General features: G+C 57.9%; 1 protein-coding gene across 5 annotated transcripts; it reads left to right on the forward strand.

Moving 5' to 3' along the window:
- The first annotated feature begins 4,813 nt into the window (after positions 1 to 4,813).
- On the forward strand, positions 4,814 to 14,646 carry TNNT2 (troponin T2, cardiac type). 5 transcript variants are annotated; one of them, XM_087424307.1, is made up of 12 exons: positions 4,814 to 5,106; positions 7,119 to 7,184; positions 7,578 to 7,613; positions 8,489 to 8,522; positions 9,688 to 9,748; positions 9,987 to 10,103; positions 10,919 to 10,996; positions 11,526 to 11,636; positions 12,875 to 12,984; positions 13,441 to 13,531; positions 14,047 to 14,087; positions 14,374 to 14,646. In XM_087424307.1, exons 5-12 carry the CDS (start codon positions 9,695 to 9,697, stop codon positions 14,417 to 14,419), a joined length of 648 nt encoding a protein of 215 aa, XP_087280433.1. In that variant the 5' UTR covers positions 4,814 to 5,106; positions 7,119 to 7,184; positions 7,578 to 7,613; positions 8,489 to 8,522; positions 9,688 to 9,694; the 3' UTR covers positions 14,420 to 14,646. The 5 variants fall into 5 exon arrangements, with proteins under 5 accessions (XP_087280433.1, XP_087280434.1, XP_014649622.2 ...); XM_087424308.1 differs by having other exon boundaries at positions 7,581 to 7,613; XM_014794136.2 differs by lacking the exon at positions 4,814 to 5,106 and having other exon boundaries at positions 5,860 to 7,184.
- Positions 14,647 to 25,676: the final 11,030 nt, after the last annotated feature.

The following is a 25,676-nucleotide window of genomic DNA, read 5'->3' on the forward strand; positions in this document are numbered from 1 at the left end:
TTGTGAATTGTTTATTTCTGGAATTTGCCATTTAATATTTTTTTTTTTTGTGAGGAAGATCAGCCCTGAGCTAACATCCATGCTAATCCTCCCCTTTTTGCTGAGGAAGACCGGCCCTGAGCTAACATCTATTGCCCATCCTCCTCCTTTTTCTTTTTTTCTCCAAAGCCCCAGCAGATAGTTGTATGTCATAGTTGCACATTCTTCTAGTTGCTGTATGTGGGACGCAGCCTCAGCATGGCCGGAGAAGAGGTGCGTTGGTGCGTGCCCGGGATCCGAACCCAGGCCGCCAGCAGCGGAGCACGTGCACTTAACCGCTAAGCCACGGGGCCAGCCCCCATTTAATATTCTCGAACCTCATTTGACTGCAGGTAACTGAAACCGCTGAAAATGAAACCTCGGACAAGGGGGGACTATGTAGTTATTAATGGACTGCTACTCTGGGCCAGGCACTTCACACCAGTTCTAAGCCTCATGGCCACCCCAGAGGAAGAGCAATGTCACAGAAGAGGGAACTGAGGTGCAGGGAGGTTAAGTGACCTTTCCAAGGTCACACGCAGATTCGAGATGGAGCCAGCATTCAAACCCAGATTAGTCTCACACTCAAGTGGGTGCTATTTCCACCTCCCCCTGTGGCTTCTCCCTGTAACTACGTGGAAATTACAGTAAAACCTGACATTGCCTAGTGCCTTCCACTTTCCTTAGTGTCGATTTGGTCCATAAAGATCCCTGAGCAGCGGGATTTGTACGCTGAATCTCCATAGCACAGACAAAGAGCTGAGGTTCCGAGACGTTAAAAAGACTTGCCCAAACACGCCCAGCAAGCTGATGGAAGAGGGTTTGAATCTCCATTGTCTGTTCCTATCTCAGCGAGGGGGGTATCTCAAAATGTCTCAGCAAGGGGGCTTTCTCAAAACGAGTTCCCCGGGGGAAAATTTATTTAATTGGAACTTTTATTCAGATAGTGGTAGATTAATACGCAGTTGTAAGAAATGATACAGATCCCTCCTACAGTTTGCCCAGTTTCCCCCAGTGGTAACATTTGCACAACTATGTTGCAAATCCCAGCTGGGTCCTGGTCGCTGCCACAATCCGTGATCTTTCTCCATTTCCATAGCTCTACTTAGACTGTGCGTGTGTGTGTGAAATTCAATACAGTTGTAACCTGTGTATGTCCACATATCCCTCAGCACAGTCCAGATATCTAACAGTTCTAAAACCACAAGGCTCCCTCCCACCTCCCTGCCACCCTCCACACAACCCCTGACAACCACCAGTCTCTTCTCCATTGCTACGATTTTGCCATTTGAAAGATGTTATATAAATGGAATCATACGAATGGGCTTTTTCCCCTCAATGAGAGGAACTCCCTGGAGATTCGTGCACAGCATTGCGTGGACCGCCGGCTGGTTCCATTTCATTGCGGAGCAGAATTCCCCACTGCTGACGTGCCACGCCCCACCAGCACCTGTGCGGGCTCTGCTCCCATGTTGCAGGGTTGTGAAACTTGAGAAACATTGTTTTGAGAGTTATAGTGTTTTGAATATGAACTCAGAAATTCCAGTTGGCCTGTTCAGGGGCAAGGCGTGAAAGGGACCTCAGCTGGTTGCCCTGGCCGGGGCGTGGGTGCTGTTATCCCCGAGAGCGGAGGAAGCGGGCTCCTTGCTGCAGATCCTGGGGGCAGTAAGGACCCTGCCCCGTGGCCTCTCTGGTCAGCAGGGCCGCCGCTCCCCTCTCAGGGGTCTGAGGATGGGGGGCTTCTTCCTCCGCCCGCACTGACATTTCTCTCTTTCCGGAGGGACCGCAGAGACCATGTCTGACACAGAGGAGGCGGTGGAAGAGTACGAGGAGTGAGTGTCCGGAGCATCCTGGGATCTGAGGGGGCTTGTTTTTGGGGCCCCCTTCATTTCCATTCCTGCGGATCCCAGGCAGACCCCAGGCTGGGGGGCTTTTGGAAGTACAGAGGCTCAGCTGTCAGGCCCATGAGCAGAGGAGCTGAGAAGCTGGGTCTCCTGAAAACTGACCCAGAAAGGTTCACTGACTATCCCGAAGTCACCGGGCCCTGTAGAACCCGACTCAGAGCCCAGCGTTGTCCCTCCGTCCGGCAATCCTCCAGGCCTAACAGGCCCTGTCACACTCCCGTCCTGGAGAGAAGCCTGGGCAGGACACCGTCAGCCAGTCAGACAACTGTCTCTGGGGTGGTGGTCACCAGGGAGGACAGAGTTATGGGCATAGTTCCTGCTGACCCCGAACTTTCTCTCCTACGGGATGTTCAGATGCAAACCGTGGGAAGCAATTAGCAAACAGGGGCCTGAGGAGGGTGGGCTGTCACAGTGCAGGGGTCCGAGGAGGAGGAGCCCGGAGACTGGGCTGGTCAGGGGAGGCTGTGTGCAGAAGGCAAGTCACACCTGGGTAGGATCTGGACAGAGAGCGAAGGGAGGGGAGGGGCTTTCCAGAAGGGCCACAGCCTGGGAAAGCTCAGAGGCCAGATCAGAGAGCAAGTGGACAGAATGCAGAAGGGACCAAGCTGGCTGGAGCAGAGGGTGCTGGGGATCGCGGGAGGATGCCCGGACGAGAGGGCTGGGCCAGGGTAGGGGCATCTTTGTAGGGCAGGCAGAGGAGGGTGAACTCCGTTAGGCAATGAGGGAAATAAAACCGGGGTTATCCTCAGGGAAAGGCCTGTGTGCATGTGGGTGCATAAGTGTGGGTGTGCGTGCTAGTGACAGCGTCTTCTTCTGCCCTTCAGGGAGCAGGAAGGTAAGCACACACCTGTACACTCATTTGGATGAAGGGCAGCCTGGTTTGAAACTGACCCACCTCTTCTCTCCCCTCTTGCGGCCGTGGCTTCTCTTCGGAGCAGACGGAGCCGTGGAAGGTATGGAGCCAGGGCTGATGGAGGCCAGAACGGAGGGGCCCGGGGAAACGGCTTGTGTGTCCCCGCCCCTCACTCTCAGCTGAGCCGAGACCCTCCAACAATCCAACAACCGAGGCTCCTCAGTGGGGATCGTTCCTAACCTTGCTGCTCACGTCTTGAGGCAGAAAGTGTAAACCCGCCTCTGCTGTCCACCGTTTTGTTAAACCAGAATCACCACATTCTCCAATTAATTATTTTTGCTTTTTTTCTCTAATTTTTTTTTACCATGGTGAAGTTTTAAATGCATGTAAAAGTAGCAAAAATAGAATAATGCACCCCCATGCACCCATCATCCAGCTTCACAAATCATCAACTTATAGCCCATCTTTCCCCTCTGCTGTCTCCCCCAGTATTTTAGAGCAGACGTCTGAACTCGTTCCAGACATCGTATCATTTCATGCTTAAATGTTTTACTATTTATCTCTAAAAGACAAGCACTCTTAAAAAGACATGACCACAATACCATTATCACACCTAAAAGCATTCAATGTAATAATTTCTCAAATGAGGTTATGAAAGTTTTCAGTTATCTGAATCACTTTTTACAGGCACGAAGCCTTATTACTGTTATTACCTTGCAAAGGTCCATTTTGACCCGTAGATCTTTGCTATTCTACTCTGACCTGTTGACACATTTCTGTCCTCAGCGTTGTGCCCACATCTCACTGAAAGAACACCTAACTTTTCTTTTTTCCTGAGTCGTCGACACACAGAATGATGACGAGGCCATGCCCCAGCCCCCACCCAGCCCCCAGATGGCCCAGAATGGCCCTCAGGCACCTCGGGCTCCTGCACCCTGGCAGGATGGACCCTGCCCCTTAGAGGCTCAGCAAATTCTCAGAAATACCACCTCTGGGCGTGGTGTGAGGACATGAGGAGGGGGGTCTCCATGAAGGTCCGGGAGAGAGCTGGGGTCTCTGTAGCTGCCCCTGTGTCCACCCCCCTGCCCTCTGGGAAAAATGGGAAGGCTCTGCACATTCAGGTGTTCTAGGGGTGCCTGGCCAAAGAGGAGACACAGGCAAACTCACAGAAGAAAGTGAGAGGGGCCGTGGGAGTCCCTTTTGGTTTTCAAGGAGCACCAAACACTTCAGAAACTATCTGAAATATTTTTTGAATCAAAAATCTAGCTGGCTCCCTCTTCTGCTGTGCTCCCTGCACAGACTCTCAATACGGTGGGTTTTTTCTTTGCTTCGGAGGATTTGCCAGCTCTTGACACCAGGTTTTGAGAGGTGGGATTTGAGACACAAACCTCTGGATTTGGGACCAATCTGTCTGCCACACACAGTAGGGTTTGGCTGTGAATTAACACAATGGTTCTCCACCGCAATGGTGGTCCGAGCTCCATGTAGCGTCTGCCTTGCTTGCAATGGATGGATCGCACCTGCTTCCCTTGTAGCTAAGTCCCTGCCTGTAAATGACCCAGAGAGAGCCAGGTGGAGCTGGATGTCCACAAAGCCTGTGATATGGACAATCCAGGGTCTCTTCTTCCAGGAAGAGAAATGGTACCAATTGCCGTCAGCTCTTTCTTTGGGCAGGTATCTGCATCCAGAACAGCTGGTCTAGAGGAGGTCTGCCTCCTCCGTGTTATAATGCCGGGCCTTCCCTGGATGGGCTGCTTCCTTACAACAGACCAGCAAATCTCCCTGTGCCGGCCCCCCAGGGGGCCTCTCAGGACTGTGACTCCTGGGAACTGGAGATGTTTCCTGGGGCGTCTGCGAGGCTCACTCAGGGCGGGAACATGGGAGAAGTTTGATGGGAGGGAATTGTTTCCACTCTGCTCTTTGGGGTCTATCTTAGAGGGAAACTGAGGCCCCATAGTCTAGAGGCAGGACAGGAAGCAGCCAGTTACCACTTCCTGAGTGCTTCCCGCATGCCAGGCACCTGCTAGGCGCTCCGTGCACGCGAGGTCATTGGTCCTGGCAGCAGCCAAGCAGTGAGTGTAATTATCCCCGTTTCACTGCGAGGCACCTGGGAAGTTCCCGGGACGCGGGCTGCCCGGGCTGCTAGAAGGCACTGGGTTGGGAATCGTGGCTCGCACCCCACTCCAGGCCTCACTCTGGCGCCCTGTGCTGTCGGCTGCTCCTGTCCCCATTCTGCTCCCAGACTAACCTGTCTCACTTCTTCCCCTGCTGCTGCTGCTGCTGCTGCTGCCTGCACCTCAGAAGAGGAGGACTGGAGAGAGGACCGGGACGGTAGTGCAGCTCTTGTGTCATTGTGCCTTGTGCTCCCCACTGTCCCGAGAGCCAGGCTGCTGGTGGAGGGCCGTCCTGGGGCGGCGGGCGGCAGGATGGATGTGGAGGGGTCAGTCATTTCCTCCCGGCCTCAGAGGGCAGGACCACCATTCTGCGCTCTTCTTCACGTCCCTTCTCAGAGCCAAGCTCCTTTTCCTGGTTCCAGATCTTTCCCCTGGGCCGTCCCCCAACCTGCTCCGAATGTGGCCGCAGGGGGGCCTCATGTCTGGAATGAGCAGCCCGGCTCGGCGCGCACCGCACAGGCCAGCGTTCTGCGCTGGGCCCTCCCTCCAGGCTGGACGGCACCCAGGCAGGGTGGCCAGGGCGTGAGGGGCCTGGGGACAAGGTCATCTGAGGAGCAGCTGGGGGAAGTGGAAATAGCCAGAGCAGGAAGGCGGTGATGTCAGCCTCCAAATATGCACTGCCGTGGGTGGGGGCCCAGACTGGCTCCCGGTCCCCAGGGACAGGACCAGGGCAAGGGACAGACTTGGGCTCAATTTGAAAAGAGCTTTCTAACAGTGATGTCTCAAGACGCAGTGGGCAGCCCGGGATGCAGTGGCCCCGTCACTGGAGGTGCTGCATCACCACTGCGGGGGGGTGGGAGGTATTCTACAGAGAATCAAAGCACCAGACAGGGTGGGGAGGGGTGTTCACAAGATGGCCTGAAGGTGGACCCCACAACTGGCCATACCCTTGCAGGCCAGACCTCTACTCTCACCCCTTCTGGAAGGATCTTTGAGGTAAGGCTCCTCCAGGGATCAAAGAGGAGGCCTCAGACCCAGGAAAAGAGGACAGAGAGCACAGAGGCAGAGAGAATGGAGGCCAGCCTTCTCTCATGACATCCCCTCTCTCCCAGCCGGAGGCTTTTCTTCTCCTCTGCCAGGAGGCAGCCACCTGTTAGTCCCGTGGTCAAAAGGCGCGGCCAAGCTCTTTCCACAGGCAGAGCTGTGCGCCTGGCGTCACCCTGTCTTATCTGCCTGTCTGTCTGCTCCAAGTGCCTGGCTGGGGTGGGGGCCACATCCTGCCAAGCAAATAGATGGAAATAGAAAAGTCCTGCCGACTCTCCAGAGAGCACAGACGTCTGTGTGTTGGCATCTCATCGCCCCCCGACCCCAGTCTTGTTTTTCAGTTTCTTTGAGACACAGATGAAAAGTCTCTAGAGTTACTGGGTCCAGGACAGGAGCGTCCCTGACACCTCACCTTAAGCAGGGCAGTCCTGGGGTGCCAGATCCCTGGGTGGAACGTCTGGGATAGAAAGTTGGGGAATGGGGTGGAGTCGCATCGCCAGGGAGGCTGTTGGGGAAAGGGGAGCTGAGTCGGGCGGAAAGAGCCAGCACACGGACCTCTCCACCCCAGCAATGATGCTCACTGGGCCCCTCTTCTCTGGTGCTGCCACAGCATCCCCACTCCTAACACGCTCCCATCCCCTGGCTTCTAGCCTCCCAGCGGCCTCTGGGTTGAGAACAGGTCTCCATACTTGGAAAGGCCCAGTTCCAACTCCCAGACCCCCAGAGAGGCAAGTTTAAAACAAAAGGACTTGTCGCCATCGTGCCCTTGTGGTGTGATTGACCGGGGGTCAGCGGACCTATCCTGGAAAGGGGCAGAGCCTCGATGTTTTAGGCTCTGAGGGCCACACAGTCTCTGTTGCAACTGCTCAGCTTTGCCGTTTCGCAGGAAAGCAGCCCCAGGCTGTATGTAGATGCATGGGCGTGTCTGTGTTCCAAGAAAACTTTATTTACAGAAACCCTCTGGGGGCCGGATTTGGCCCTTGGGCCACAGTTGGCTGACTTCTGCTTTAAACCAAGCACTGAGCTGCCCCCTGTCATTCACATCAGTCACCCCAAAGTTCATCTGGAGCCTGGATGTTGCTGACCCCCATTCCCCCCCCCACCCCCCCCCACCCCCGTTCTGGGTTCTCCCTGCTGGCTCAAGCGGGGGCCTGGGTGTTCACTGTGTCCGGTTCACTTCTCCAGAGCAGGAAGAGGCAGCGGAAGAAGAGGCTGAAGGTGAGGCTGAGGCTGAGGAGGCCAACGCAGAAGGTGAGGCTCTGGGGTGGGACAGAGACGGTCCAAGGGTCTCTGTCATGGTACTTAGGGGGCTGCTGAGAGCCCCTAACGCCATTCCTACGGCAGTAAGAAATCCACCTGGAGCATGCTTTCCACCCTGTGCAACTGTGCCTCCTGTCTGGGCGGTGATTCAACCATCAGTTGTCCGATCAATGAACCTTGACCGTGTGCTCCTTTTGTGCCAGGCAGATTCTTGGGCCCAGCGGCGCGTGCTTGTGTGTCTGTGTGTGTGTGTGACTAGACAGCTCCCTGACCCCAGAACCAGCAGGGTGCACTTTAGTTAGGACCTATCTGTGGGGAAGGCTGTTGGCAGGGGGACCTGCTCTCAGAATGAGGACCTTTCCCGATTTCTCATGTTCTGTCTAGAAGACGGACAAGAAGAGGAAGCTAAAGAGGCTGAAGGTAAGAACTGGTGGACATCGGGAGAGGGGTTCTGGGGTGGTGAGGGAGCCCCTCCAAGCAGCTCTGGGGGAGACTGCCCACAGGGCTGTCTCCGGGGATGGGGGGGGGCTTGGGGGAGAGGACACAACTTGGGGACCATGCGGGACCTGGATGTTGGGCTCCAAACCTCTGCCCTTCCTCGTTCCGGAGAAGCTGCGGAGTGGTGCCCAGTGGGAGAGGGGGCCACTGTCTGGTCCCCAGTCTGGGCAGGGCACCCAGGAGTCACATCCACACACGAGGCCTCTGGAGCTCAGGAAAATCACTTGTGGGGTGGTGTCTGGAGGATGAAATCCCAAGACATAGAAGTCCGTGTGGGTCACTACTGTGGTCATTGTCACACTGCAGCCTTACCAGGGGTCGGGTGGGCCCAGTCACACCTCTGGAGGAGAGGGGCAGCCGGCTGGGGCTTGCGGTCCTGTCCATCAGCTGCCTGGCCCTGTGGCCGCCAGGAAGTCCAGGAGGCAGCTGAGGAGGCAAGGGTTTGGAAGGGGATTCTGGGGCCAGGACCCCGGGGACCATGCCATGGGACCCCACCCCACGTGGCCAAGAGGGCAAAACCACCTCGCCCAGAACGGTGAACAAGAGAAGCCTCCACGGTCCACACTGTGTGTGTGGGTTCCCTGCCAGGACTTGGCGTCCCAGAGCCCCTGTGACAGGGAGAGCGGGGGGCTTGTCATTTTCCTTGATGCTCCTGGAACTAGGGTCCACAGGCTGGAAGAGACTCACTGGGCAGATGGGGAAACAGAAGCCCACAGGTGCCCAGCTCTTCAGGGGCAGAGTCAGGCCCAGATCCAGGGCCTCCTGACCCTGTGGCTGTGTGCTTCTCTCCTCTCCAGATGGCCCAGTGGAGGAGTCCAAACCCAAGCCCAGGTGAGTGGGACACACATGAGGTGAAGCCCTGGGAGCAGAGGGCCAGTGAGGGAGGATGATCAGGACAGGATAGGAGAGCAGTGTGGGACAGTGGGCATGGGCTGGGGATGGGGCAGGCACAGACCACCATGTGCAGTTTTACAGGTTGTGTACTGCACAAGAGTCTCTGCTTGGGGGTGGGGGAGTGGGGGCTGAAATCCACCCCACACTCCATTACCAATCTCACGTCCTGGCACAGACAGCACTGTGTTCATCTAGAGGAAAATGATGGACTAGTCGTGGCCCTAGGCAGACACCTGCTTGTATCCCACAGGATAGCTAGAACACCCTCCTCCATGGCTGAGGTGGGACCTGGGGGAAGATGGAAGGAAATTTGTGGTAGCCAAGCCTTGAAACCATGCCAGCCCAGGCATGGTGGCTTCAAAGAGTCACCGAGGGGCAGAGCAGGGCAAGTTGGTGCCACACAGGCGAAACCACCTGGAAGCTGTGGGTGTTGGGGTGGGGTGCCGGCCAGTGAGGGTTAGTTCCTTTTTGGCGATGCCAAAACGCGCCAGCTGATGGCGCCCCAGCACACTCGCAGGCGTCTTCCCACGTCATCCAGACGCTTGAAACCAGCCCAGGCCCATGACAGTCCAGCTGCATCCCTTTGTCCAGCACCTTCCCTGTCCTGGCCGCTTGTTCGTCCCCTGCAGGCTCTCGTTTCAGCCCCACACAGACGGGAATGCAGATGGGGAAGCCCACTGGGCCTGGTGTCACACAGCAGGTGTGAGTTGGGGGGGACCAGATGCAGGACTCCTGGCTCATGGGGTCAACCACAGGGATCGGGAGTTGGACAAGCATGTCACCTGGTCACAGCTTCTCTGCTTCCTAGCTGTGTGGTTTTGAGCAAGTCACGACCTCTCTGGGCCTCGGTTTCTTAAATGAGATTAATGGTACTTACTTCCCAGGTGTATTTTGAGGATAAAATGAAATGATGGGCGTGGAGGAGCTGGGCAAGCGTGAGCCCCTGTTGTGATGTCGGTGGTACTATTGTTGTGGGGGTTGGTGGGGTCGTGCGGCCGTGTTTCTGCAGGAAGGAGAAGGGCCTGGCCTGCCCCAGCCTGCACAGTCCTTGGGGTCCAGGGAGGGCTCGATGCTCACGAGTCCTCCTTCGTCTCCCCAACAGGCTGTTCATGCCCAACCTGGTGCCACCCAAGATCCCCGATGGGGAGAGAGTGGACTTTGACGTGAGTGGTGGCTTCGGGGAGAGCAGGCCGGGCTGGGGATGGGCACAAGGGAGAAAGACCTTATGACCCTGTGGGCTGGGGAAGATGGCAGGCAGGCTGGTGACCGCAGTGGCCCCTTCCCTGGCCAGACCTCAGGCCCTGCCAGAGGCCTTTTGCATGGAGGGGGTGGTGTTTCCCCACCTGTCCCTCCCCTGGGCCCGTGGGGTGTGGTGGCCTCTGAGCCCCAGTGGCCCCACAGGACATCCACCGGAAGCGCATGGAGAAGGACCTGAACGAGCTGCAGACGCTGATCGAGGCTCACTTCGAGAACAGGAAGAAGGAGGAGGAGGAGCTCGTTTCTCTCAAAGACAGGATTGTAAGTGTCAAGTCTCCCCGGGAAATGCTCCCTGATGCCTCAGCCTGTCCTCCACCCTCTACCCTGAGGCCCCACCTCCTCCAGGCAGCCTGCCCCTCTCTCTGCTAGAAGCGGGCTCTCCATCAGGAACCTGCAGCCAGGAGCCACTCTTGAGACCCTGCACTGTGGTTTCTTGGGTCCCTGCCTTCCCTCCCCACCAGACTGGACGCTCCTTGACGGCTGGAGCTGAGTCGATTCGTCTCCGGCCCCCCCAGGCCCAGCTGTCCCAGCCCTGCCCCTGCCTCCCTCCCATTGGGCACAACTCCCCCCCATGAAAGGAGGGTGAGTGTGGCCTCGAGAATCCAAAATCATTCTGCAGGGTAGTGAGAGGTTGCTTTGACTCCTTTTATTTCTCTCCACCAGACTGGCCTTTCCACCAGCGACATGCTGCTCTGGCTGGTGGCTGAGGACTTGGCCGTCTATCTCTGAGCACAGAGCAGCTGTGGGGCGTGGCTCTCGTGAGGGGTAGAAAAAGCCTGCCTGACATTTTTCAAATTGTTGAGGACAGTCCCACCATGAGTAACGCTCGGTGTGTGTCGTCTGCACATGCCCGGCCTGGACCGTCCTTATTTAGCCAGGGCATTCTGCGCTGGCCCACCTGTTGAGGGCTGGCTGAGCTCGGAGGCCCTTGGAGGAGGGGCCGTCACGGCCCTGAGACTCTGGAGGGAAAAGCCCCCATGGGTTCTCATGCCACCTCTTTCCCCAGTTGGTCCTTGCACCCCTGATGACACCTCCTCCCCGTGCACACTGGGCAGGCCTGGACTCTTTCTCTGTAGGAGAAACGGCGGGCCGAGCGGGCCGAGCAGCAGCGTATCCGGAATGAGCGGGAGAAGGAGCGTCAGACCCGCCTGGCCGTGAGTGACCCCCGGCCCCAGGCCCGCAGAGACCCCGACACACTCCCAGCTCCTGCCAGGCCCCCAGGCCTCTCTCAATTCATAGATGTTGATTCAGCCAAGAGACAGCAAGAACTCTGGGCATCGTTTTGGCTTTGATAACCCCCAGTGAAGGAGACAGGAATGCCTGGGTCGTCGTGAGCTTAGGATTTAAAAGACCCTCCACCCTCATCCCTTGCCGAGGGCGGGCTACCCAGGAACTGAAGGTCCCGTAGCCCTCTTCCTGCGCTGCTGCCGGAGGCCCTGCAGAAGCCACAGGCCTCCTTGGGGTGATGGGCCTCACACTCAGGCATCAGGACTGCATTACTTCAGTTGGTCGCTTGTCACTCATTCAATGCACAAGTCTTCAGAGCTGAGTGCCAGGCCCTGTGTGGGGGGCATCCTCGGGAAGCTTCCTGCCCAGCTCACCCGTAAAGACCACCAGCTTCAGCCCAGACCCAGATGTCCCGCCCCTGCCCCTAATTGCTCTCTGCTCCCTGCTGTAAACCAGGAGGAGCGGGCCCGGCGAGAGGAGGAGGAGAACCGGAGGAAGGCCGAGGACGAGGCCCGGAAGAAGAAGGCTTTGTCCAACATGATACATTTTGGAGGCTACATACAGAAGGTAGGTGAGGGCAGCAGAGGTCTTCAGGGGGTCCCGATGTATCACAAGGATGAGGTGTCCACTGCAGCAGACAGACCGGAGGCTGGACCCCAGAAAGAAGTTCCCAGGTGCTGTGGGTGAGAGACAGGCCTCCTTTCGCCCTGCCCCTGAGCTCGCTCAGCCTGACTGCAGCTTTCGCTCGGAGGGGCTGCTAGGGTGGTCCCGTGGGCCGAGGCGGGACGCCAATGCTCCTGCCTACCCCTGGCTTCAGCGTGCCCAGGAACCTCAGGCAGCGGGGTGCAGCTGGAGAGCCCGAGCTGCAGTCAGAGCCCCGGTGGGGACTCGGCTCTGCACAGACGGCTGTGTGTGGAGCCTCGGTCTCCTCCTCTGTGACGTGAGGTTGACACTGTCCACCCTGCCTGCCTTGAGAAGATCAGATCAGCTAACATGGAAAGCATCCATATGTCCACAGATGGGAGGAGGCAGTTTATTCCTGGGAGATCCCTCTCAATTCCTAGTTTTCACGCCCCTCTCCTACTAAATACTCTATCCTCCAGGGAGGAGGGGAGCTATAAATTGATTTTCTCTATGCTGTGGAGGGATCAGAACATTTCCTTAGATTTCCAAAGTCCCCAGCTCAGCATGAGGCCAGCCCCCTGCCTCCGCCCCTACGGTGACCGTACCAGCCACACTTGGTGAGGCCCTGCTGTCACAGTCGCCACTGCCCTAGCACCAGGTCATGTCCCAGTAGACGAGGGTGCCCACCACAAGCACTGATCACCTTCTCCTTCTTCCCCCTGTCTCTCCGCCTTTGTCTTCTGCTCTGTGCCCTGCCCTCTCTCTGTCTCTGTCGTGGTCTCGGTCTTTCTCTCTGGGTCTTTCTCTCATGCTGTCCTGGCTTTGCAGGCCGAGGTGGGTACCAAACCTCAAACCCTCTTCCTCCTCATGGTTTTGGGGGCTCCCCGGGAGGAGAAGGCGCCTGGCTGGAGGGGAGGCGTGGAGACTGGGCAAAGTGGGAGGAAGACGCCGGAGAGAGATGGAAGATTGGAGAGGCAGAGGAAGAGGGGGCTGGCATGTCCCTCTTTGCCCGGACTCTGTCTCTGGGGATCCAGGCAGTTGACGGTGTGGGGGCTGCAGGAAGAAGAGGATCAGAACCTGGTCCTTCTGCAGGCGTTGCCTAACTCCCACTGGGTTCTGGGAGGATCAGGGGTGAAGGGTGTGTTCTCCAGCCAATTCTCCCTGCTTGTCACCCCCTCCAGACGGAGCGGAAAAGTGGGAAGAGGCAGACGGAGCGGGAAAAGAAGAAGAAGATTCTGGCGGAGAGGAGGAAGGTGCTGGCCATCGACCACCTGAATGAAGATCAGCTGAGGTGGGGCCGGTTGTGGTGGTGCTCCAGGCCGCACCAGGAGGGGTCCGGGGCGAGGCAGGGCTCGGCACCACCACCAGGGGGCGCTGCCACCTCACATATTTTCCCAGGGCCTGTTGGGCAGGACAGAGAACTGAGCAGGCCCCTCATCTCTCCTCCCCAAGATTCACCTGACCCACCTGCTCACAGGTGGTGGGCAGGGGGATTGAGCCAGATGCTCTGCGGTGCTGAAGGGCTTCCCCCTTCCTCCGCCTTCCCAGAACTCTGTCCTGGCAGCCCCTGGTGTCTGTTCCTAAGCACTGGGCACAGCCATCTGGGCCCTGCTCAGCCAGGCGCGGGGGCGGGGGGCCCTCAGCAGGCCTGGGCGTGGGCAGGAAGGCTGGGTCCCCTGGGGGCTGGGTCAGGGTCAGGATGAAGGCAGGTGAGAGCCCTCCTTACTGCCCCCTTTGGCCCCTGCAGGGAGAAGGCCAAGGAACTGTGGCAGAGCATCTATAACCTGGAGGCCGAGAAGTTCGACCTGCAGGAGAAGTTCAAGCAGCAGAAATACGAAGTGCGCGGCCACCGCCCCCCATCCCATGCGCCTCCTGCTGTGATGGGTCCCACACCACCACCCGCAGACCCCTTTCCGCCCCTGCACCGTCACCCACTGAGGCCAGTGGGGTGGCCAGGAAGCCGGTCCTTGGCTTCTGCGACCTTGACCTCTCTGGACCCCTAACTGTTCCAACCCTCACCGCACTGCCCCCTCTTTCCCTCGTCCTCTGTCTTCCTCTCCTCTCCCTCCTCCTCCCCCTCCCCCCACATCCCCCTCCCCTTCCTCTTCCCTCCTCCTCCCTCTTCTTCCTCCTCTTCCTCTCTTTTTCTCCCCTCCTCCCTCCCTCCTCTCCCCTCTTCCCCTCCTTCCTCTCCACTTCCTCTCCTCTTCCCCCTCCTCTCTCATCCTTCCCCCTCCCCCTTCCTCCATCCTCCACTGCTGTGCTGAGCCCCCTTCTCCCCCATCCCCAGGCCACCTGGCACCTGAACCAAATGAGCCCCAGTGTGACTCTGTCTTTCCCACTTTTATTCCAGATCAACGTTCTCCGGAACAGGATCAACGATAACCAGAAAGTGTAAGTACCTGAGCCCCTCCTTCCCTCGCCCACCCCTACCTCCGCCCTCCTGGCCTCCCAGCCAGCCCTCCTCTGAAGGCTCTGGCTCCCACCCCTTCCTCCTCTCCTCAGCGTGCAGGTTCCCTCCGGGACCTCCTTCGTCTCTCCCCCGTGTAGCCTGAGGCTGCTGCCCTCTTCTGCCTCTGGAGGCAGCTCCAGGCTGCCCCTCACCCCTCAGCACCCCCCCACTGTAGAGACCTGCTGCCCTGCCCTGTGTCCCCTCTGATGGGTCCTGCTCCTCCTGTAGCTCCAAGACCCGCGGGAAGGCCAAAGTCACTGGGCGCTGGAAGTAGAGGCAGCAGCCCCCTTAGAGGCCGAGCCTTCTTCACAGAAGACCTGCTCCTCCAGAGTCCCTGCCCTGCATGCCCCCAGCTCCTGGGCACCGGAGGCCAACTCCTGTCTGGATGCAAGGAGCTGGCCCAGCTGGAAGCCACCACTTGTGCCTGACCCCCACGTGCCCACACCACGCCAGTAATAAAAGGCAGCTGCACACCGCATGGCCTTTCTGTCACTTCCCCTTCAGAGGGAGAGAAACTGAGGCAGACCTGGCTCTCACAGGAGGTCAGGGCAGACAGCAGACCCTCAGGACACGGGCCCCTGGTATCTTCCAAACCTGAAGGAGCTCCCTCCTGTCCGGCCCCCTCCCGTCTGCTCCGGGCAGGGAGAGGCTGATGGGAATGCACGCTTTCCCAGAGCCCAGGCTTGGAGGGGGAGGGGGGCAGAGGGCAGAAAGGGCTGTGCTGTCAGCCTCTGTGAGTCACCGAGAGCCGCACACGAGTGGGGACGGAGCCATCCCTGCGTGAGTCACTCCTGGGAACAATGCAGCCTCTCTGGGCGGCCTGCTTGCTTTCTCGTCCTGGCCAGGGCGCTAGAGGAGGCGTCCGAGGGCCCGCAGCTCCTGAGGGAAGGAAGGAGGGCCAGTTTCCTTGCAGCGCTGCCAGGAGGTGCGCACAAGTCTGGGTGCCTCAGTTTCCCCCCTTCCCACGACCAGAGGGTCCTCTGGGGCTTGAACCACACACCAGGGTCCCTGGAGTCCCTGAGTGAAGAGGACAGCATGGCGGCACTGGTCCCAGTTGGCAGAAGGACAGGGAAGGGATGTGGGCTGAGGGACCTGTCCAGAGCAACGCTGACCTCGGCCGGCCGGCCTCCCGCAGCTCCGAGCCTTTGCTCAGGCTATTTCTCTGCCTGGAGGCCTCCTCCCATTCTCCACTCATCATCTGCCCGAAGAAGCTCAGGGAGCCCTGTGTGTAGAAGGCTCCGCAGCTCCTCCAGGCACAGTGAATCCGTTTCTCCCTGCTCTGGGCACCCTGGACCCTGCTAGAACGGCTGTCACCATTATACCACCTAATGTTCGATGGTCTGTCCCTCCAGGCATTGCCCCTCGTCCTCTCCAGAAACAACACAGACCTATTCATCCCATGCTGTGTGCCAAGCTCTGCCATAGATGCTGGTCATACAGAGAAGAAAAGGCCATCGTCCCTGGGCAGCTGGGAGGGGCTTAGCTTGGGGTCGTGGCCTCATTTCTTATTCACTCACTCACTCACTCATTCAGTAAGTATCTCCCAAGCACCAAATATACACAGGGCACAGTGCCAGGGGCAGGGGACGCTGTGATCTGGAAGGCACAAACCTGCCCACACGGAGCTTGCAGCCCGGTGGGAGAGGGAGGCAGCAATGGAAGATTCCAGCTCAGGGTGACAGCAGGGGGGCCCAGGATGCAGGGGAAGCACAGACCAGGGGCACCCATCTGGCCTTGGCAGGCAGGAGGGCTTTCTGGAGGAAAAGGTGTCCACACAGAGTCCCAGAGTGAGGAGGGGAAAGTCAAAGACTTTCAGAGAAGGGAGGAGGGAACAGCACACCCTCAGCCCTGGAAGCACGAGCCGCCTGGTGTTTGAAGAGGCACAGTCACCACAGAACCCCAGGTCTTCTGTTGGGGGATGAGAAGGCCCCCTTGCACGTGCCCAAGAGGGCAGGGAGGCAGGAGGCAGAGCCTTGGGCCCACGGAGGGCACTCACCATTGCCCCTGGGAGATCCACGGCAGCTCCTGGGCGCGGCCCCAGCCCCACTCTCCCCAGTTTGCAGCTGAGTCAGTGCCCTAGCCCCTCTCCCTGTGACAAGACGCCACAGCCCCACCCTCACCTGCCACCAGAAAGAAGGGCAGCATGTCCAGGACGGGGACACCAGAATTTTCCAACCACCATCAAGTCCTTATCAAGTCCCCACAGGGGCTCTCCCTCCTATGTCTCAGCATCTCCTTGGAGCAGCAAGAGCGACCCTGGCGGGGTCTTGGGTCCTGTCTGCTGCGCCTCCTCTCCCAGCAGGATCAGCCCCATGATCAGCCCTGTGCCCTAGGAGATGCGGTTCCTTTAAGAACCATGTGCTGCAGGGCACATGGGCGGCCCTGGAGGGCTCACTCTGTGCTGCCCTGAGCCCGGGTCCCACTCACCTCCTTCCTCCTGGGGTCACGTGGTGTTCAGGAACCATCTGTTGAGTGCCCCAGATGCTGTCCCCATGCAGTGCCGACCGTGCTCCGACTCTGGCACCCAGGCCAGGTCCCCACGCCAGCACCTTAGAAAGAACACCACCGGTCGGCCCGAGTGCTGCCCTAGTCGGGAGCCTGCTGACGCCTGGTGTGCACGGAGCTGGAGCATGTGGCCATCAGTGAAGAGTCTGGGCAGGTGGCCCCGTCCTGTCCCACTCTCCACGGAGAGAGCCAGTGGGTGTCAGGGTGCAGGAGCATACCTGGGCCATCGGCCCCAGGCAGGGGGCCCTTCCAAGCCAACAGTAAAGGGCGTGGGCCTCAGGCTAAGGGGTCCTGTGCTCTCCCCACGACATTCGTAGGGAGCGGAGGGACCACGGACTTGTGCACAGAAACACAGTGCGATGGGTTCATGAGCGACGAGGTACTGAGAGGCCGGCTCCCCCCTCCTCAGTTCTTCATCACGTCCACCTCTCTGGTGCTTACCATGCAGCAGGAGCAGAGCCACACTCTGAAGGTGCAGGGAGGGCTGCGAGCCAGCCCGGGCCTCCTGACCACTCAGAGCTGGGGGAGGCTGCAGTGGGGGGACTAATGCCCTCCAGACACCCTGGCCCCCACTGAGCCCACCGTCCCCTGCACACCCAGGCCCCACCCTCCTCCTGTTCCCCACCTCCTGCTGCCTCAGGCGCCCCTGGCCTCGTGTCTCTCGGCACCCTGGGGGCACCCATATGCTCGGGAATAGACCTTCAAACTCTTCTGTGCTGGAGTCAGAGAGGTGGAGGCCCGTTCCCCGTCCTGCTGTCAGATTCTCTCTGCAAATGACCGTGTTGTGGGCAGAGCACGTTCACATTGTGCCCGCTTTGCAGGTGGGAAAGCTGAGAGGGGCAGTGGGCTGGCTCCCTGGGGGCCTGCTTGCCTTGAAGCTCAGCTCTCTGGTTGGAGCCCCCTGTTCCGAATCTCCACTCTGGCTTCCTCCCATGAAGGCCTGGCCCTCCCACTTCCCAGCCTGCCACTCTGGGCAGCTTCCTTCCCCTCCTGTGCTCCAGGTCCTTCTCTGAAAAATGGGGCTTGTGAGGAAGATTGAAAGATATGCCATGTGTGTAGCTGGTGTGGTCTCTGCGTGTGTAAGTGTGTAACAAATGGTGGCTGCTGTTAGTGCTGTTTTGGACGTAACGTGTTACAGCCCCGCTCAAGGGCTCGAGGTCTGCGGAAGGTGGGGCAGCAATGCTGGGTCCTGGCTGGGCCCTCCTGTGGGGGTGGTTTACGGAGCCCCCAGAAGCCTCTCTTCTCCCTGGGTACCAGGGTCAGGCCTGCTCCCTGACCAGACCACTAGGGGCTGCCCACTGTCCCACCCGGCGGCTGGCCCGGGTCTGTGCCACTGCTGGACAGAGGTAATAGAACTTGCTCCCAGGCGGGGCTCCACCCCGACACTGTAGCCTGGTTTCTGGAAAGGGTGGGGCAGAACCCGCCCCGGGGTGGGGACCGGTGGCTGGGCTCAGGGGCAGGCTCTCGGATTGGCCCAGGCTGGGGCTGGGGCCTGGCCGGAGTGCAGGGCAGAGCAGGCTGGAGTCAGCGCCACTGCAGTGGCCGTGCCTCTCTGGACTTGGCTTCCCCCAAAAGTCCAGCCTGCCTGTTGGCTCTACTAGGAGGAAGACTGGGTGGGAACTGGGGCAAAATGCTGCTGGTCGGGGCAAACTCACCCCTCCTCCTCAACGACATGCCCCCGTGTGTTTCCTGGCCCCCATGCCAGGCCCTGTGCTGGCTACTTTACTAGCTTCTCTCCACCCAACCCCCACGGTCCCCAGGTCACATCCGCATGTTGCAGATGAGGAAACTGAGGTTCAGAGGTTTGAGCAACGTGTGGAGGGCCCGTCATTAGCAAGTGGCAGAGGGGGGATTTGAACCCAGGTCCTGGCTCCAGAGCGGGGGCTCTTCCCAGCACGTGGACCTTGTTGACTGAGGAGCCCTCCAAGTCTCCCCAGACTGCAGTGCCTGCGTCAGAATCAGAGCCCCCCTGAGCGGCTGGAGGTGGACTGGGGGTCAGGGCACAGGGCATGAGTTCAGGGGCTCGGCTCTGCTCCCTTCCGCCCCTGTACCCCCAGGGACACGGCAGCCCCTCCCGGCAGCCCCTCTGTCCTGTGCCCGTCAGCCTGCGAGGCTGGCCTTCCTGCCCCTAGGAAGCCGCAGGGCCTGAGAGGGGACATGCACGTCCAGCACGGGGAGGCCAGCCTGGAGGGGGCTCTGGAGGGAGCTGCAAATGGGGCATTCGAGGGGCTTTGCCCAGAGCGGAGGAGCACAGTCGGGCAGCCTCCTCCTTCTCGGGGGATGACAGCCCTTCTCGTGACCAGGGTGGTGGTGGGGCCCCGTGGACCAGGTAAGCACCTGTCCTGGTTTTGCCAGTGGGTCCCGCCTCGACGCTGCAGAGAGTGAACCCAGGGTGGGCAGGGGCTTGGCCTCAGTGCCAGCAGCGGCACGGCCCCTGACCCGAGGGCGGCGATGCTTCAGGGCCCCGCGCAGTCCACCCGCGATCTTACTGTCCTGCAGGGGGAGTAGCTGGTTGTGTGCCCCAAAATGTCTCGTGTTCTCCCACCTCTGCGTCACTCTGCTCCTTCCTCGGACAATGCCCCTCGTGCTGCCTGGAGACCCCCACACTGAAGGCCCGTCCACTCGGGGCTTGTGATTCACAGCAACCAGATCTGGGTGCCCAGCCCCACCATCCCTCCCTGGCATGGTTACCGGAGCCTCAGCCCCACCCACCTGCTCATCCTCGGTTCTCAGCCCCCACCCCAACAGCTAAGGAATTTAAATTGCTCTCAATTGAAGACTCAGGAGAAAAACGTTTCCACGCTTGTGCAAAGCGCTTCGGCCCCAGGGGGAGCCCCACCCCGCAGCCCCACACTGGGCGCCGGCCTCAGCGACAGCAACCACACCTTCAGCACACCTCAATCCCAGGGCAGTTTTCCTGTCAAGTCAGGCCTGGGCAACGCACACCCGGAGGAGGCGGGCAGGGCCGGGGCTGCTCTTCAGGAAAGTGGAGGGCGGCAGAGAGGTGGTGCGATTCCCAGGCTGCTCCAGGGCTGAGATCCTGCTGAGGTTGTGCTGGGCTGGCAGACAGGGGTCAGGGGACCTGTTCAGCATGCGCTGCCTCACCCATCTCCACTCCTGGCACAACCTTACCCTGCCAATTCCCCGAAGGAGACTGCCAACGGGGGGTGCAGGGCGGTGAGGATGAAGGAGGAGGTCACTGCATTTCTGCTTGGGGGTAATAGACAGCAGAGTGTTTCCCTCTGAACTTGACACGGAGACCCCTCTGGCCTCACCGCTCCCACCTCCTAGGGCCTGAGTGAGTGGTGAGCAGTGGACTCTGCTGCAGAGACTGGGCATAACTTACAAGCATTAATAACATTAGTATTATATGTTGACACTAATAGATGGTACTAGCCTGCACATATTAGGCACCTACTGTGTGCCCAGGCACTGTACTGCAAAATTTACACCTGTTCTCTAATTACAGCAACACGTAAAGTTAGGGTTAGGGCCTACGTAAAATCTCCATTTTATACACAAGGAAACTGAGGCTCAGAGAAGTCAGGAGGCTCATCCAAGGTCACATGGTGCAGAATCCTGATTGTTTTGATTACAGTTTTTTTATTATTTGCATAGTAAGCTTTCTACCAAATTAAATTGGGTATCTGACAGAAAAAAAGAAAAGAATATTTTAAAGATTGCTTCTGCATTTTAGCCAACAAATATTCAAATAATTTCTGCCTATAAAATGCAAATTATGTGTGTGTCAACCCTTATCATCGGAGACCTTGAGTGGAATAATGTTCAGGTCCGTCTGTTGCAAACTTTGGGTCCCTCAGCTGGGCAGTCCAGGATGAGGAGGGTAGGATCTCAGGCTGCTCCTGGCTCAGATAAGATGACAGGCTGGTTAACCTGGGTCTCACCCACTCAGATGTGGGGATTTCCTCATCTCTCCCATCTAGACTGGGTGCTCCTGGGGCCGGAGCCCTGGCTTGTTCATCCCCAGTTCCCAGTGCCCTCCATACACACTGAACGAGGGAAGGAGGAAGCCATTCTCATTCCGCAGATCTTGTAGGATTTGATCATTTCAGTATCAAATATTGACAGGCAGGGAAATATGGTAAAAGGGTCAAATTAGAGTTGTATCGTCATTTATCGTTGTCAAAGCTCCGTCAACAAAAACAGATCAATGGAAACTAGAGAAAGAAGCACTTTGATCTTGAAAGTTCCGACGTTTACCTCACCCCTGTGATATCAGTGTAGGCTTCAAGTCTGCTCGGTCACCAATGTTTCTGTGTGAGGGCTCATTCACTAATTCATCCGTCATCGGTAAACCCAGCACACGTTTGCTGGGCACACACACTATGGCAGGCTCTGGCAGGTTGTTCGGGTTATAACCAGCACAGACCAAGACTGCTCCCTACATTCACAGGCTGGAGGCCAGAGAGATTAGACAGACATTAAACCAATGAATAGATAGAAGATATAGATATAGGTATACACATGCATGTCCACGCACACGCTCAGACACATGCGTGTGTTTCAGATCGTAAAGAGAAATCCCAAGGAGAAGAGCAGCTCGCCGTGAGAAAGAATAACGGGGTGGACATAATTTAAATGGAGGGGTTGGGTTAGGGATGGCTTCCTTGGGGAACCCATCACTGAGCGTGTAACAGTTAGATCTTAGGTTAGCATGAGGGAAGCCATCTTAGGGAAAGGAAGCAATACTGTAACTGTGATCCTGACTCACCAGTCTCTGAGAAAGCACTCTAGCCTGCACGTAGCCTAGATGATTAAGCACCTCTCACTTTTGCAAATTACATGATCTGCTAATTCTCTGACTCTTGCTCACATATATCTCCCAGCTGTGATAAGGATAACTTTGTTCTCTGAGTCCCAAAGGAAAGTGATGACCTCCAGAAAGAAAAATTCTGTGTTGGTACCCGTCACGAATGACAGAAGAAAGAGCTAATGTGGCTCCTTGAAGTTCATCACACTGGATAGTCGACATCCCTAACCCTCTCCTTCCCTGCCCATTTCCCCTGTATAACTGCCTCAAGTTTCTGTATGACTTCAAGATGGTTCTTTAGGACACCAGTCCACCATCTTCCCATTATGCTGGCTGATCATATAAGCTTTCCTTTCTCAACCACCGACTTGTTTGCTATTGATTGGCACTGGATTGCAGCGGGCAGAATGAGCCCCTTTTTGCTCGGTTATAAGCTGGCACCTAGAGAATTAGCAGGGGTCAGGCAGGGGAAGAGAGTGTCAATGTTGGGAGCAGAGGAGAGCTCGGTGTGATCAAGGGGCTGAAAGAGGGCTGATAGCAGATGAGCCAGGGAGGTGGGCTGGCTCCTTGGGCCCCTGTTCTAAAGGCCCACTCTGGCTCTCCTCTGGCTGGGCCTCTCCCCATGGGACAAGGAGTCCGCAGGCCCAAGGCACATGCCCACCCAGACCCAGCCCGCTCTAAACCAGACTTGCCACAGTGAGATAGGGAATTTGCACCAGAATATAAATCTACCCACTGCTTTCTTCATCAGGAAAGTCTTCCTACCAAAAAGAAAATGGCGAACTATGTAGCCACTTAGTGATATAGCCAGTCTGCATTCTACAAGCTCTTCACATTGTCCTGGACTGGAACCAGCACCCCCACTTTCAACAGTGCTGCTCTAGGCCACACTCAGGGTACGTGGACCCCTGGTTCCTGCCACATGGCTCACGAGGCATAATCCAGGGCCTGTGAGGCCTCTACTGGGGGGCATCTTCCAGAGGGCAGACCACTCCACAGAGGGCAGACCACTCGTGTGTGTACCCCCAAACCCAAGGGATGTCCAGGGGTGACTGCTTCTGGGTTGTGAGGTTTGATGGAGCTTGGAGGTGGGGCTGGGATGGGGCTCAAAGCTCCTCCCTGCGCCCGAGGAGATCAGGAGTGGGAAGAAATGGGAGTGGGCTGCTGACCAGGGGGTCGGCCGCCAAGGTTAGGGGAGGTGTGGCTTTTTCTGGAGGTGACAGAATGGGGTCGAGGTTACTGTAAGTCCTAGAAAGGCTCAAAGTAGCCACTCCCCCCCCGCCCCCCAGGGCAAGAGAAGGCAGGCTGGGGGGCTTGACTGTGGCGAACTATAAGAGGGGTCTGGGAGTGTGACGTGGGGCCTTGGGGGGGACAGTTTAGTGTCCTGAAGAGAGGTGGGCACATCACAGCTGCAGGTCTGGTGAGTCCAGTGGGAGACAACCGGTGCTAGAATCTGCTCTTTGGGACTGTCCGCTCCCCACAGGCCTCCTGGGGCCCCCTGACCCCCTCTGAGCCTACAGACAGTGAGGAAGAGGAGCCTCTTCGCAGGGGATGGGACACCTAGGGGCTGAGGAAGAGCCCCTCCTTCCCTTTGGCAGCCCACCTGAACATGAGAGGGGCCATGCGGAAAAGGGGCATGTGACGGAGCGCCCCTCCTCCCAGTGGAGTTGGCTGGGCACGGGGAGCGGGGTGCTGTGAACTGAGCGTGGGGTTGGAATCTGAATTGGACTAGGACCGAGTCCTAATAACTGGATGTGACTGTTGAAAGAATCAAAAGTGGCTGAAAATTTGGGAATATTTTCTAGAACCCCACCAAGCAGGGAAGGGCTTCCCCAGAGCAAATGAGCTTTTCAGTCAGACCTGCCCTCCCGGAGGTCTTTACTCCACCCCCTCAGGGGCCGTCCCTGCCCACCAAGGCTGCCTGTGTCCCCCCTCCCTCCACCTGCCCTTTTGGCCCCTCCTCTGCTTTATTTTTCTCTTTAGTGCTTTCACCGTCTTTCACGTTATTATTTATCTTGTTTTTTCTGTCTCTTTCCACTTCACTGTAAGCTCCTAGAGATCCAGGAACTGTCTGCTTTGCTCCCTGACGAACCCCCAGCATCGAGAGAGTGACTGGCACATGGGGGCACTCAGTACCTGCTGAAAGAATGAATGAATGAATGAATGATGGACATTCATCCTCAGGGAGTCCAGGCTGCACTAGTCAGGCTACATCTACGCAGTGTCTAAAAAGGCCGGAGATCATCTTGCTGCTTGGAAAGGGTTAACAGAGAGCTTGGGCCGCCCACCCACCCTCCCCAGCAGGGCAGCTGGATATTTGGTACTCTGAAGAATCTGACACCCTAAAGGTTCACAGAATTTTCAGTTGGTGGGATGGAGAGGCCAGGGCTGCAGTGCCCTGAATGAACGATGGGGACCCAGTTGAAAAGGAGCTTTTCCCAAGAAAGGGACTGGGCTGCCCTGCCACGCCTGGCGGAGTGGTCCTGTTGTCCTGCCTTTGGCAGCCCATTCTGCCTCCCGCTTGGCCAGAGGGTGGCGGGGAGGTGGTAGGGAGTGGAGAGAGGTTTCCTGTGCCCCAGAATCTGTTGTTTCCTGGAACACGTTTAAAGGCACAGACTCTGAGGCCAGATGCCCTGGATTCAATCCCAGCTCTACCTGGTGCGTACTCACTGAGGAACCCAGGCCAAGCGACTGTGTCTCAGTTTCTCCATCTGTAAAATGGGGATGATACTCACCTCACTGGGCTGCTGTGAGATGAAATGAGCTTATGTAAATACAAGTGCTCAGAACCGTGGCTGCCACGAGGTGGTGCTGGTGCATGTGAGTGTTTGCTAGCGTCTCTGGGATACACAGCAGGTAGAAAGGATCTCCCCCGCAGTGTGTCTCCTTGACTCCCCCCCCACCGCCCCATGGTGCCCACCCCTCTCTTGCCTCCCCTCAGATTCCTCCAGCTTGGGTCCCCCTCCTCCCACGCCCGGGGCATAGGGCGGGCTGTAGCCAGGCCCCTCCTTCCTGCCGCCTCCCTCCCTGAGCCAAGCCTGGGACTGCGGGTCTTGGGAAGACGGGCTGGCTGGCAGGGTGAGTCAGCCCCTCCCGCCTGGCCCTGCAGCCACCAGCGAGGGGAGGCCAGGGGAGGTGCTGATGACACCTCACCTCCTGCCAGGATGTCAGAGGTCTCCTCTGGAGAGAGGAGTGACATGGAGCCCAAGTCACCACACCCCTCTTCTTTGGAATTAGGGCTCACTCTGGGTGTTGTCCCTGGGTCCTCGCCAGATTATTGTCAACCCCACTTGTGCGGCCTGTGGGAGTCTTTGCCAACTCTCGACCTTGGTGTCCATCTTCCAGCCCCCACTCTGTGCCTCCCACCCATACCTCCCACCTAACCTTAAGATCTGTGCCCCCAGACTACGCTGGCTTCCTTGTTCCTACCATCCCTCCAAACTCGCCTCCCGTTCACAGTCTTTCCCCATTTTCTTATTATTCTGCAGCCCCAGCTTGGCTTTCTGGCATCTTTTCTCTCCAGTCTCCCCTCTCTTGTAGGTCTGCCCTTCCAGGAAGCCTTCCGAGATTGGTAGGACCTCGCCACTCAAAGTGTGATCCACAGACAGCACCAACAGCACCGCCTGGGAGCCTGTGGAAATGTAAGGTCTCAGGGTCTGCATTTTAACAAGATCCCCGGGCATCCACGCAGGCAGGACACTTGAGGATTATCGAGCCACGTTACCCTTGCTGTTCCAATCCCTGAAAAGATGGAGACTCCGGGGATCTGGGTCAGCTGGTACCAGGCTGACTGGGGACAGAGGAGAGAGCGTTTCAGATTCTGCCAATGATGAAATGGACTCCACTCCCGTCTTCCATCCTGAATTCTACTTTCACAGCAGCCTGCCCTCCAGCCTCTCCACCTGGCCGGAGCTGGACACGCCAGAACTCCCCTGGAAGGCCTCACAGTCGGACTTGTCAGCAGGGACAGAGGTCTGTCCCGGGCCACGCCCGTCTGGTTTGCCATGTTCCAGGAGGGCCTCTGCCTGGGATTCCAGAATCTGCCCTCGGAAGTAAGCTTAGACTTCTGAGTGTTGCCCAGACGGGCTCTCCCTACCACTCGTGTTCTGTTAAGTGTTCTTCAGTGAGACGAGTTTGGAGGGGCTTCATGTCACCCCACTCGCCCTCTCTTCCTCTCTTCCTTTCTCTGCTATGATGCATGTTAGGACGTTAAAGCTTCCGGGAATCACAAGTAAAAAAAACTCACCCTTCAACC

Source organism: Ceratotherium simum, chromosome 36, assembly GCF_057802395.1.
Source record: "Ceratotherium simum simum isolate JZ-2026a chromosome 36, ASM5780239v1, whole genome shotgun sequence".
In the NCBI taxonomy this organism is placed as follows: Eukaryota; Metazoa; Chordata; class Mammalia; order Perissodactyla; family Rhinocerotidae; genus Ceratotherium; species Ceratotherium simum.

Coding starts and splice junctions, on each gene's coding strand:
- TNNT2 (XM_014794136.2), top strand. CDS start 6,845: ATGCATGGGCGTGTCTGTGTTCCAAGAAAACTTTATTTACAGAAACCC. Junction 7,185..7,577: donor TGAGGAGGCCAACGCAGAAG/GTGAGGCTCTGG, acceptor TGTTCTGTCTAG/AAGACGGACAAGAAGAGGAA. Junction 11,637..12,874: donor TTGGAGGCTACATACAGAAG/GTAGGTGAGGGC, acceptor CACCCCCTCCAG/ACGGAGCGGAAAAGTGGGAA.